This window comes from Pinus tabuliformis, chromosome 1_1 (assembly GCF_031772625.1).
Source record: "Pinus tabuliformis cultivar Carrire ecotype Pingquan chromosome 1_1, CPIR1, whole genome shotgun sequence".
NCBI classification, from domain to species: domain Eukaryota; kingdom Viridiplantae; phylum Streptophyta; class Pinopsida; order Pinales; family Pinaceae; genus Pinus; species Pinus tabuliformis.
The window spans coordinates 312,415,870-312,429,152 of NC_142297.1; the positions used below are offsets into that span (position 1 = coordinate 312,415,870).

The following is a 13,283-nucleotide window of genomic DNA, read 5'->3' on the forward strand; positions in this document are numbered from 1 at the left end:
CACCATTACAGTTTCCTTTAAAAAGTTTATAAAAAAACGGACTTCAATTTTTCTTTTTCAACAAACTGAAACAATAGTCCAACACGGGAATCAAAGGTAACCTCCCTACCTACTTAATTACTTTAAGTGAACATTTGATACGAACCATTCATCATGCGTTGTCGGTGGTAAAATTCGCATACCGAGAGAAAGCAATTATTGTACCCACTTACTTTCAAGTGCCACACCGACAAATATGGTCTGTGGATGCCACCGATAATTTTGCATAATAAATTATCAGGGCCCCACAAACAAATGAATCATATCTTGTGATTGTGGTAAACAGATTTGCTTTATGTGAGGGCCCAACCACGAAACTTCTTTCTTTCCCCTTCAAATCAACGGAATACTTCCATTAAAATAATATTTTAATAAAAACGAGAAGGGAAATATATGCAACTCAACCGATTGGCAAAATATTGCGATACACAGACGCAGAGCGTCTTAGAGTTGGAGCTGGTACTCACTTTGCACTTGTGGGATCGAGGGATTGGCCAAGTATTGACATATACAGACACACAGAAGTTGCAGCTGGTACGCACTTTGCACTTGTGAGATCCAGGACGACCAAGATTTTGAGGGTGAGTTCAACCACGCAATCTCTCTCGCCTATTTCTTCACCTTTCATTTTTCTATCATTACTCTCTACTGTATCCCATGGCCTCTGCATCTCCTTCTACTTCATATGAGATCGGCAACAACTACTCTCCATTTGACGTTTTTATTAACCATCGGGGTCCCGATGTTAAGAGAGGCCTCGCCAGCCATCTCTACCACAGCCTTCGTAGACAAGGATTAAGGGTATTTCTTGACATCGAGGAATTGCAAGCCGGTGACAATTTAAAACCTCAAATCGAAGGGGCTATTAATACAGCCTCCCTCCATATTGCAATTTTCTCTCCTCGATACGCGGAATCACCCTGGTGTCTCAATGAACTCGTCCAGATGCTGGAGACGGGGAAAACAATAATTCCGGTCTTCTATAAGGTCAATCCTTCAGAACTTCGATGGGTGCGGAGTGGAAATGGAGTGTATGCTCAAGATCTGCGCATTCTCGCAAAGAAGAGAGCATTCGATTCTGAACCAAGACACGACTCCCATACTATTGAAAAATGGATGAACGCTCTTTCTGTTGTCGCAGAAATAAGCGGTTTTGAGCTGAACGCGTGTGACGGGTAAGGGAATTCAAGTCTCTCTGTTCTTCTTAGTTATTTACTGGATTGATTATTTGGTATGTCGTACTTTATTTCTCTACTTATGATTAAATTGTGAACAATATTCAGTGATGAGGGGCTGCTCGTCCAGAAGGTCGTTGAACAAGTTTTCAAAAAGGTTGGGAAAGCACCGCTGGATGTCGCTAAATATCCAACTGGCCTCAACGACAAAGTGGAGGATTTTGAGAGCACAGTGTTATCACAGCACCAAAGCGAGCAATCTACAGCTGTTGGAATTGTGGGTCTTGGCGGGGTCGGAAAAACGACCCTCGCAAAGGAACTCTTCAATCGATACAGATCAAAGTATGATCAATCTTGTTTTCTCTCTGATGTGAGAGAAAATGCAGCCAAGGGCCTTCTAAACGTCTTGCAGAGCAGGCTTCTTAAAGACTTGGGTCAACGAGATGTACACATAAGCAGCACCCATGAAGGCATAGAGACGCTCAAAAGACGTCTCTCACATTCTCCCCGGGTTCTCGTGGTTATTGATGACGTTGATCATATGAGTCAATTAGATGCATTATTTTTACCAATTAAATATGCCAGTCGTTCATCTTGCTTCATTTTAGTTACATCTCGGGACAAGGATCTTCTTATAAGCTCGGGTATTCGCGAGTGTTTTATATACAAGCAAACAGGACTAGATCCAGAACACTCGCGAGAGCTATTCTGTTCGCATGCCTTCAATCAGCCAAATCCTGGTATGGGATTTAAACAACTGGTTGAAAAGTTTTTGAATGCCTGCGACGGATTGCCACTGTCTCTAAAAGTCATTGGAGCACTTCTTTATGGAAAGAATTTGGAATATTGGAAAGCGCAACTACACAAAATCTCCAAAATACTTCCCAGTGATATCCTGAGCAGTCTCAAAATTAGTTATGACAGCCTGGATGAAGAGGAGCAGCGTATATTCTTAGATATTGCCTGTTTCTTCATAGGAGAAGACAGGGATACCGTCATCAGAATATTGGACGGATCCGGTTGGGAAGGATGGCTGGGTCTTCGTAACCTAGAGAACAGATGCGTGGTCGAGGTCGACAGTGAAAACCGTATAAGAATGCACGACCACCTTCGGGACCTGGGCAGAGATATCGCAAAAACAGAAATTCCGCATCGGCTTTGGCGGTCAGATGACATTGTGTCCGACCATTCACCTGTACGTATTTTGCAGCTTTCGTCCAACTTTTTCAAACTTCTGTTTCTCCTGCTTTTTATTTTAAAAACTTTGCCATATTGTCAATCTTGACTCTAACAAGCTCCGAATGGACAATTCAGGTGCGGGGAATTAGCATGGTCGACGGGACTGACCCTGCAGAATCTTTGGAAATACCAACTAATATACGCGGATTGCAGCTGCTTAGGGCTCAAGGTAATAGCGTGGAAAGAATATTCAATGTTCCACAGCCACCCCATCCAGTGTGGCTCCGCTGGGATTCCTGTCCATTTTCCTCCCTACCTCCCTGGATTTCACTAAAGAATTTGCGAGTTTTGCAAATAAAAGGGGGAGAAATGGAAACACTCTGGCAAAATCAATCTCAGGTAGTCATGTTGTTTCTTCACATTCACAAAACTGTTTGTTTTGTTTTTTCTTCAAATTGTAAAAATTGCTTGCTCTTCTGTTTTGTCTTGTCTTCGCATACATTACCGGAGTGCTGAAATGGAGAGGATAAAACCCACGTTCGAACATGTGAACATTGCAGGTACCTCTGCAGTTGAGGGAATTGAATATTGATGCTAACCTTTGGAATGTTCCAAAGTCGATTGGAACGCTCAAGCACCTTGAAAAATTTGCCCTGGACTGGACGGGTGGATCGGGGATGAGTGTTGATCTTGAAACTTTGCCAGACGAAGTCTGTGGGATGCATTCCTTGAAACTCTTGAAGTTAGAGGCATGTAAAAATATCAGGTTTCTCCCAAATTCAGCTGGAAATTGGAAGAACATCCAACGTATCTACTTGCACCGGTGCTCCGCCCTAGAGGGACTCCCAGATTCAGCTGGGAACTGGACGAACCTCACAGAAATCGGCTTGAGCCAGTGTTCCGCCCTGCAGGGGCTGCCAGATTCGGCGGGGAACTGGACGAACCTCAGAGAAATCAATCTATCCCACTGCTCCGCCCTGCAGGGGCTCCCAGATTCAGCTGGGAACTGGGCGAACCTCAGAGGAATCCATTTAGAACTCTGCTCCGCCCTGCAGAGGCTCCCAGATTCAGCTAGGAACTGGACGAACCTCAGAAAAATCTATCTACGCGGCTGCTCCGCCCTGCAGCGGCTCCCAGATTTAGCTGGGCACTGGACGAACTTTACAGAAATGGACTTGACATTCTGCTCCGCCCTGCAGGGGCTCCCAGATTCAGCTGGGAACTGGACGAACCTCACAGAAATCAATCTATCCTACTGCTCCGCCCTCCAGGGGCTCCCAGATTCAGCTGGGAACTGGACGAACCTCACAAAAATCAATCTATACTTCTGCTGCTCCCTGCACGGGCTCCCAGATTCAGCTGGGAACTGGGCGAACCTCAGAGGAATCTATCTAAACCTCTGCTCCACCCTGCAGGGGCTCCCAGATTCAGCTGGGAACTGGACGAACCTCACAGAAATCTATCTACGCGGCTGCTCCGCCCTGCAGGGGCTCCCAGATTCAGCTGGGAACTGGACGAACCTCACAGAAATCTATCTACGCGGCTGCTCCGCCCTGCAGGGGCTCCCAGATTCAGCTGGGAACTGGACGAACCTCACAGAAATCAACTTGAGCCACTGCTCCGCCCTGCAGGGGCTCCCAGATTCAGCTGGGAACTGGACAAACCTCAAAAAAATCGACTTGAGAGAGTGCTCCGCTTTGCAGGGGCTCCCAGATTCAGCTGGGAACTGGACGAACCTCACAGAAATCGACTTCAGCCACTGCTCCGCCCTGCAGTGGCTCCCAGATTCAGCTGGGAACTGGCCGAACCTCAAAAAAATCAACTTGAGCGAGTGCTCCGCTTTGCAGGGGCTTCCAGATTCGGCTGGGAACTGGACGAACCTCACAGAAATTGACTTGAGACACTGCTCCGCCCTGCAGGGGCTCCCAGATTCAGCTGGGAACTGGACGAACCTAAGAGAAATCTATCTACGCGGCTGCTCCGCCCTGCAGGGACTCCCAGATTCAGGTGGGAACTGGCCGAACCTCACAGAAATGGACTTGAGATTCTGCTCCACCCTGCAGGAGCTCCCAGATTCAGCTGGGAACTGGACGAACCTCACAAAAATCAACTTGAGAGGGTGCTACGCCCTGCAGGGGCTCCCAGATTCAGTTGGGAACTGGACGAACCTCACAGAAATCAACTTGAGCCACTGCTCCGCCATGCAAGGACTCCCAGATTCAGCTAGGAACTGGCCGAACCTCAAAAAAATCAACTTGAGCGAGTGCTCCGCTTTGCAGGGGCTTCCAGATTCAGCTGGGAACTGGATGAACCTCACAGAAATCGACTTGAGCCACTGCTCCGCTCTGCAGGGGCTCCCAGATTCAGCTGGGAACTGGACGAACCTCACAGAAATCGACTTGAGAGATTGCTCCGCCCTGCAGGGGCTCCCAGTTTCAGCTGGGAACTGGACGAACCTCACAGAAATCCACTTGAGCGAGTGCTCCGCCCTGCAGGGGCTCCCAAATTCAGCTGGGAACTGGACAAACCTCCTAGAAATCGACTTGAGCTACTGCTCCGCCCTGCAGGGGCTCCCAGATTCTGCTGGGAACTGGACAAACCTCACAGAAATCCACTTGAGAGACTGCTCCGTCCTGCAGGGCTCCCAGATTCAGCTGGGAACTGGACGAACCTCACAGAAATCGACTTGAGCGAGTGCTCCGCGCTGCAGGGGCTCCCAGATTCAGCTGGGAACTGGACGAACCTAAAAAAGATCGACTTGACAGAGTGCTCTGCTTTGCAGGGGCTCCCAGATTCAGCTGGGAGCTGGACGAACCTCGACTTGACAGAGTGCTCGGGTTTGCAGGGGCTCCCGGATTCAGTTGGGAACTGGAAGAATCTAGCATATATGGATTTCGATTCGAAAAGGTGCTCCAATTTGCGGTGGACTGGGGATGTGGTGGAGCTGCCGCGGAATGAGGATGAGGTGGAGCTGCGTCGCCAACGGGTGCAGGAGGTTTTTGATATGAAAAACAATTCATAATTGCAGCTCCGTCATTAACCTTCAAAGGAATAGCCAACATGTATGTATTCCGTGATCACTGCCTGTTAGCTCGACATTTTCCTTCAAATTTTGGCGGGCTTAAATATTTTTGCCGTCTATAAGGTGAAGAAGATAAAGTATATTGAGTGGATTTCATTTACTCTATTCTCATGCACAATTTATCATTATTAATGTATGATTTATCTTTATAAATAATAATTATATTATTTCATGTATTTTTATATGCATCAATATAGTTTCATATAATTCAAAGATCTTAAAGTTTGAGAAATTCAATTTTTTCTTTAAATATAAAATAATAAAAACATTTCTTTTATTAATAAAAAAATTTAAATGGATATATATTATTATTATTATTAAATTTAAATATTATAAAAGGATATTTATAATATTCTTAAATTAAGTTGATTTAAGACTGTTGATTTAAATTTTTATTAATTTGTAATGTAATATGGCAATATGGATATCTTTAGAGGTTATAGAGATTGGACAAAATTATTCATATTAGACAAGTATTAGTTACTTTAGAAATGTGTAAACTAGCAATTGTACGTGAGGTTACAAATGAAATGTTGTAAAGGAAATGTTGTAAGGCAATAGCATATAGTATTAATTAATGTTTTTTTGACAATTGTTAAAATATAGAAAAATATCAAGGAAAGGCAAGGAACATGCTACAATTAAATCTTACTGCGATACTACTTCTTTGAGCCTTACAAATCATGAGTCCTATGTTGAAGAAATAGATCGTGATTTGCTACCTTCGAAATCAGAGGTTGTTTTGGTACAATTCTTACATATTTATTCTTGATCACTTCCTCCTGCTATAAACAACCTTAATCAATACAAAGTAATTTTTTTATAGTTTGAAACATGTGTCTACAAAGGACTATAACAATTTTGTAAATAAACTTTGAATTTCTCCAACACTTTGTAAAAGGAAATATATTTTTTTGTAGGGAATTATCCTACCTTGTACAAGTCCAAGACTCTTTTTGTTTTGCTTTTGTTTTAGGGAACTCATTTATCATCCTCAAACACACACAATTGAAACAAAGACCAGAAATCTCAAATTATAAGCTATTTTTACTAATTTTACCAAAATTAGAACTTTGGTCGCAAAAATACACTGCAAGATAGAACTTCGAATGAAAAGAAAAGACTGAGATTCCACATGCAACAACATAACAACAAATTGGTTGTACTCCCAAGCCAATTTGGCTACCCAATCAGGAAAAAAAGATTGATTTTTAATTGGACACATTTTCAACCCACTGATTCCCTAGTTCATAGGTTCCCAATCCTTTTGTATCTCGTAAATCCTAAATAACAAGTCCTTGTAGCTCTTGGCAAAGGACACAAGGATTATCTACTTATGTAATCCATCTTGTGCATTTTTCTTTTTATATAAATAAAAATTCCTAGTTTTTGTTTAATTTTTTTTATGTTACTCAATGGTATTATTATAATAATGATTTCTATCATATTATTGTTAATATCACCCCTCAAATTTTAATCTTGTTCCAAGCATAAATTAAAGTTATAAAGTCAATCGTAATATTTGTTGAATTTTGACTTGTGTGGTTTTGAATATGGTAAATCATGAATAGCAAATTATTGCAACTCCCTAGCAAGATAGTACAAAGATTAGCTAATTGTGTAAATCCATCTTGTACATTTGTTGTTTTTTATATAAATAAAATTTATAGAATTTATCTTAAAAAAAGTTTACTCAATGGTGTTATTATACAATGGTTCAAAATTTTATAACTTCTATAAAACGATTCAAGACTTTTATACAAGTTCCCATCTTTCACCATATTGATAAGAAATCGATAGTGGAAACTATCTTACTATCTATTAATCAAATATGATATTACATAGATACATGAGTATTGTCTCAAGATAGGAAAACTATCTTGGACACACAATATGTTGGTTGAGAGAATATCTCAACCACACACAAAGCTAGGAACATAGTTAGGATCAGACTCCTCCAAATAGAAATAGTCACAATTAAGACAAGTAGGAATTACATATTCCAACACACCCCCTTAATGAGTACTTGTCTCAATATCGATCTGCAAAGTCTAGTTGTGGTCACACATAACAAAAAAATATGTTGATGTCCATATAAAGGAGCAACCATCCACCGGAATGCATGTGTGCTAATCGCTACAATCGCCAGTCTTGTAGGATGTCCTTCGCACACATGATTCTGTCAACCATTATAACTGTATAAATGTACCTATACTTGTAAATCCCCCTCCAATATCACCATGGGTTTTATCGGAATACTTGTAACCATGCTTTAGGTTTTATCGGATCACCCTCAACCATGCCACCAAGGGCTCTCAACCACCACGGCTCAACTCAGCCACGAAGGCACTCCAGCTACTCTGGGCCACAACCTTGCCACTAGGGCACTCCAGTGACTCTGGGCTACAAACCTGCCACTAGGGCACTCCAGCCACTAAGGCTCACCAAAGATATGACTCAACCAGGCCGAGGGTTTTCTCGGTTAACCCTAAACCATGCCAACAGGAATCTATGTCCCACTTCACTCTTACATGTGGTTTCTGGCTTACCACAAACCGACACTGCAAATACAAAGTGGTTTTTAGATTACCACGAACCGTATGGGGGTACACATGCCTTATCAGGCTTACATTTCACACTCGAGCCCTTGGAGTTACCAAGTACATACTTTACAAAGACCATTATAAAACATGTTAGATTTGCTTACTAATAAATGTATGTGACACATACTAGATCATGAGTCTATTCCACAAACTCACACTAATTCACACAAACTCGATTGTCCATCATCCTGCAATATTTGTGTAGAATTTCCCACTGTAGATCAACAGATTATGCAATATACTAAAGCAAAATACAAGATCTACTTCTACAACAAACTTTGTGGAAGCTTAATCAAATATGAGCAAGATCAAATAGAAAACATATAACTGAGAATGAGAAAGCAATCACACATGAACACAGAAGAATACTCTGGGAAAAGCCTCAACCTAAAACCCTAATCTCTGTAATATCATACAAGTGGAAATATGTTTAGATTACACAAAGAATCTGCCCACAAGCTATCATGCTCTCTCTGCAATCAAACAATACAGCTCACAGACTGAATAGACACAACATATGTCTTCCTCTAGCACTCCAAGCCTCCTATTTCCTTGTGTGGTTTTTCTTGGGGTCTAGTGATGCCACCTGTGTGTATTGGCCTCATCACACAGTCACTAAACTGAAGAAGTAACTGCGCAATCTCTAAGGAATGAATTCCTTCTGCATGCAAGAGATATCCTCCAAGGAATATTCTTGCAACTGATAGTACACCGTCCCATCACCTAATCTCAATTAGGTCTCTGACTGAACTGACATGTATGAGTTATTTATGAGAGAATATTCAGTTATTTGAAGTGCAGCAGTTACATGCATGCATGCATTAACTAAATGAACTCACAATTAGTTCAACAAACTATTTGAACTAATCTAACTGGACTTAACTCAGATAACTGAGCTAACTAATTACAACTCAAAGTACAACTCATCCTCATCTCCTTTAATCAAGGGATAACTTCCACAATCAATGGAGAAACTGTTGCATGTCTTCACATAGTGATCCAGATTTAAACAGGAACGCAACAAATTACAGAGATAACCATATACACAAAGATGCAGCGGAAATAATACTTCATTTCATTAATGGAAAATATTGAAATATGCTTACAACCAGAAATGGAAATAAACCAGCTAGGGCGATGGTGGCTTATCTCTGAGAATAGATGTGATGGCTACATGCCTCTGAACTGTGTTACAATGAGGCTTGAAGGCCTATTTATTGTTGAGAAACAATGGAAAACCCTTAACATTCCAAAACCTAACCCTAGGATATGAAACGCCAAACTGTGGGCCCCGTTTTGGGGTAAATTGGTACATCAACTTCCCAGGGTCGTAACTTTGGCATATGATCTCCGTTTGACGCATACAATAGCTCGTTAGAAAAATCTATCCGAGTACTACCATTGTTGGAACGGGCAACATCGGTCCATCCATTCCATGGACCCATGTTGCCCCCGGAATCCCAAAAAAACGTCGTTTACGGCCTCAAAACGGCTCCGGAAGTTCCGGACCCGAAAAACTGCTAAAAATAGTAAGTTGTGCTACAATTAAGGAAACTAAAAATGCTGAGAAAGACAATGGTGGGGGTCCAGGTGGACTTGGCAGGTGGCCACCAATATCCACCTGGATCACATAGACTTCATGTTTGATTTCCTACAACTAATTAACTCATGATGAATTAATTAATTATTTTACAAACAGCTGCTAAGATCAAATTCGAATTTTACTTCTCTATTTTATTTTAGGGACTAGCTAAAATAGGAAGGTAGCTCAAAATGCTATTTATAGCAGTGCTATTTTTAGCACTTCTATTTTTAGAATTTATTGTTGCTATTTTCAACACTCCCTCTCAACAAGAAAGGGATTATCAATAACCTCAATCTTGTCTCTGTGGAACTCGAACTTGCATTTGACAATGCCTTCGTCAAAATATCTGCATCCTGTTCCTTGGTCGAAACATATAACAACAACATGATCCTCTTGACCACATAGTCTCGAAGATGGTGATACTAGATATCTATGTGCTTGGACCTGTCATGATAAACTGGATTCTCAGAGAGTTTGATACAACTCTGATTATTGTAGTAGATCATTGTAGGATCCATCCTCTAACCAAACAATCCCACTAGAATCTTCTGCATCCAAATGGCCTCACATGCAGCTTGACTAGCAACCATGTATTCAGCCTTTGCTGAGCTAAGTGCAACTGATCTCTGTTTCCTGCTGTACCAGGAAATTGCAGCTGAACCAAGGTTGAAGATTCCTCCAGAAGTGCTCTTCTAGTCTGATAGACTCCTTGCCCAATTTGCATCTGTGAAGCCTTGAAGCTTCACTCCCTCTGTCCGTCTGTACCACAAACCATACTGAGATGTGCCTCTGAGGTATCTCAGCACATGCTTCGCTGCCTTCCAAAACAAATTGGTAGGCTGAACCATAGCATGACTCAGCTGGTTCACTGCAAAGCATAAGTTGGGTAGTGTGTTCACTAGATACATAAGTGAACCCACCAGCTGCCGATAAACAGTAGCAGCTACTACCTCACCTGAAGTAGCATCCTCCTTCCTCCGGTTCCTAGCTAGAGGAGTCTGCATGGGTTTGCACTTCTCCATATGCAACCGCTTGAGGATCTCATTGGCATACTTGCCTTGAGACACAAAAACTTCTCCATCTCTCTTCCTCACTTCCATGCCTAGAAAGTAATGCATAAGACCCATGTCTTTCATTTTAAACTCTCTTGCAAGGTCCTCCTTGCAAGACTGGATCAGTTGATCATCACCTATCAAAACCAAATCATCAACATAAAGAACAATGATCAATGACTTACCTTCTACCATGATGTGGTAAAGGTTCGCATCTATTTCACTTTTGGTGAAGCCCAACTTGGTGAAATAACTGTCGATCCTGGTGTACCAAGCACGGGGTGCTTGCTTCAGCCCATACAGAGCCCTCTTGAGTCTGCACACATGCGACTCACGATTGAAGGTCTTGAAATCTTTTGGATACTCAATGTACACCTCCTCATCAATCTTCCCATTGAGGAATGTTGTCTTCACGTCCATCTGATGGATCCTCCAACCCATCTGAGCTGATAGTGCCAACATCGATCTGATAGATGAGTAACTTTCTACAGGAGCAAAGGTCTCATCGTAGTTGACCCCCTCGACCTGTGAGAAACCACGGGAAACAAACCTTGCCTTGTGTTTTTTAACACTGCCATCAGTTGCCTGCTTTACCTTGTAAAGCCATCTGGAACTCACCACTGACTTGCCTTGAGTTCTTGGGACACCCAAACACAGTTCCACACGATGGAGTCATACTCCTCCACCATTGAATCAACGTAGACTGGTTGTTGCACTGCCTCCTCAAATGAAGAAGGCTCAGAATCTATACACTCCCCAACCAGGGCCATGTAACCAGTGTACCGCTCGGGCGACTGATCCAGGGATCTTTTGCTTATAAGTGTATGAAAAGAATCACATGTGAAAATTGCAACTTAACATAGAAATTTAATGTGCACACAAGAAAGAAGAAGAGACACGTAAAGGCACAAAAAGAAGACACCAAGACTTGATAACGTAGTTCGTCCAACTTGGACTACGTCTTCGGGCCCTGCTCGATCAATGGGGAGGCCTTCATTCATTAAATGGCATGAAAAGAAGAGAATACAATCACCAATTACATAAAATGAGTCTATACCTCCATTCTGAAATAATGGCTGAGAAAATGAGGGCTTAGATGAAGAAATGGATAGCACCACTGCATTCCTGGCGTCGAGAAAGGTAGAAACCATATAAAATTTTCTCAATTCAGACAAAATGATCAATCGGCCCTCCTGCAAGCTGCTGCATTGAACTGCGTGCAAAAAAATCCTCTCCTCCATACTTTTCCAATCATCGGGCTTTTATAATGTCTCAAGGCCACTTAAATCAGGTTGTTTTATTTATAATATAGGCATGTTAGGTAGAAGGTTCGGTGGGCACAACAAAACCCCAAAAAAAGGCTTTTTATCGTTTAAAATGATAATACATAAAAACCCTGTAAAACACTGAAAATCTGACCAAAACTGTAAAAGCCAGACTTCAAATATATCAAATCGGACCTATAAGTCCATCGGGTCCAGTCCTTATCACAAATCACTATCACTAAAGTCCATCGCTGATCATCGATACACTGATTAGATCTGGACCGTTGATATGTCCCTTGATCAGACGGTCCAGATTGCATCGCATCGCTCCTTGGTATCGGAGATTTCCGATTTCCCAACCATCGATTTAATCTTGGCCATCGATCTCTTTCTCTATCTGACGTCTGAGATTGCATGTCGCTGATTGACAGATCGCAATCGCAACGGCCCAGAGGTCCTGGTCTTGTGCCCTTTGTTTCGTCGACCCTTTATTTCCAATCTTCTCCAAAATGGTGAATGGTCCATACCGGATTGGTTGCAACTTCTTCCCTTCTCCCTCATCTTGTCTTTGCTGATATGGAACCACACTTGGTCGCCCACTTGAAATTGATGGTCGACTAGGTGTTTATCATGTCGAGCCTTGTAACGGGCTTGACTTTTCTCCAACTACTCTTGTACTGCTTGGTGAATCAATTGGATTCGTTGAATGAATTGCTGAGCTTTGTCCCTGTCTTTATGTCCACTGGAGTCATCTTCCCTTCCAAAGACCATATCAAAAGGGTCCTTTGGCAGGTAACCAAAATATGTCTCAAATGGTGAATGCTGTGTAGATGAATGCACTGCTCGGTTGTAGAAATGTTGTACATATGGGAGATGCTCATCCCACAACTTAGGATGTTTCCCACAATAGCCTCGTAACAAGTGTACCACGGTGCAGTTGACAACCTCTGTCTGTCCGTCGGTCTATGGATGAACTGTCGTGCTTCTTTTCATCTTAGTGTCCATCATCTTCCACAAGCTGGTCCAAAACTCTCCGAGAAAGCGAGAGTCTTGATTTGACACAATCGATGTGGGCAGCCCAAAATGGACCCAAACATGCTGAAAGAAAAGATAAGTAGTCTGCTCTGTAGTGATCTGCTTTTTACAAGGCATTAGAATACACATCTTACTAAAATGGTCAATGACGACATACAAATAGTCATGAATCTTTCTAGAAAAAGGTAAACCTTCTACAAAGTCCATTGACACACTTTCCCATGGACGACTCGGAATAGGGAGTGGTGTGTAGAGCCCGAGTTTTCTA

The 13,283-nt window shown here is 42.2% G+C and overlaps 2 protein-coding genes across 2 annotated transcripts; both read left to right on the top strand.

Annotated features, from left to right (window-relative positions):
- The first annotated feature begins 696 nt into the window (after positions 1–696).
- LOC149212799 (disease resistance protein Roq1-like) lies at positions 697–2,308 on the top strand. The gene is made up of 3 exons (XM_089388825.1): positions 697–1,214; positions 1,323–2,233; positions 2,295–2,308. Exons 1-3 carry the CDS (start codon positions 697–699, stop codon positions 2,306–2,308), a joined length of 1,443 nt encoding a protein of 480 aa, XP_089244951.1.
- On the top strand, positions 2,249–5,653 carry LOC149212800 (uncharacterized). Its single transcript, XM_089391912.1, has 3 exons — positions 2,249–2,409; positions 2,529–2,792; positions 2,954–5,653. Exons 1-3 carry the CDS (start codon positions 2,311–2,313, stop codon positions 5,081–5,083), a joined length of 2,493 nt encoding a protein of 830 aa, XP_089248038.1. The 5' UTR covers positions 2,249–2,310; the 3' UTR covers positions 5,084–5,653.
- The last annotated feature ends 7,630 nt before the right edge of the window (positions 5,654–13,283 follow it).

What these genes read in the sequence shown, in the direction of transcription:
- LOC149212799 (XM_089388825.1), top strand. Translation starts at nt 697, where the DNA reads ATGGCCTCTGCATCTCCTTCTACTTCATATGAGATCGGCAACAACTAC. An exon ending in GAGCTGAACGCGTGTGACGG is followed by an intron (nt 1,215 to 1,322) that starts GTAAGGGAATTC and finishes AACAATATTCAG; the next exon opens with TGATGAGGGGCTGCTCGTCC.
- LOC149212800 (XM_089391912.1), top strand. Translation starts at nt 2,311, where the DNA reads ATGCACGACCACCTTCGGGACCTGGGCAGAGATATCGCAAAAACAGAA. An exon ending in TTGTGTCCGACCATTCACCT is followed by an intron (nt 2,410 to 2,528) that starts GTACGTATTTTG and finishes TGGACAATTCAG; the next exon opens with GTGCGGGGAATTAGCATGGT. An exon ending in TCTGGCAAAATCAATCTCAG is followed by an intron (nt 2,793 to 2,953) that starts GTAGTCATGTTG and finishes TGAACATTGCAG; the next exon opens with GTACCTCTGCAGTTGAGGGA.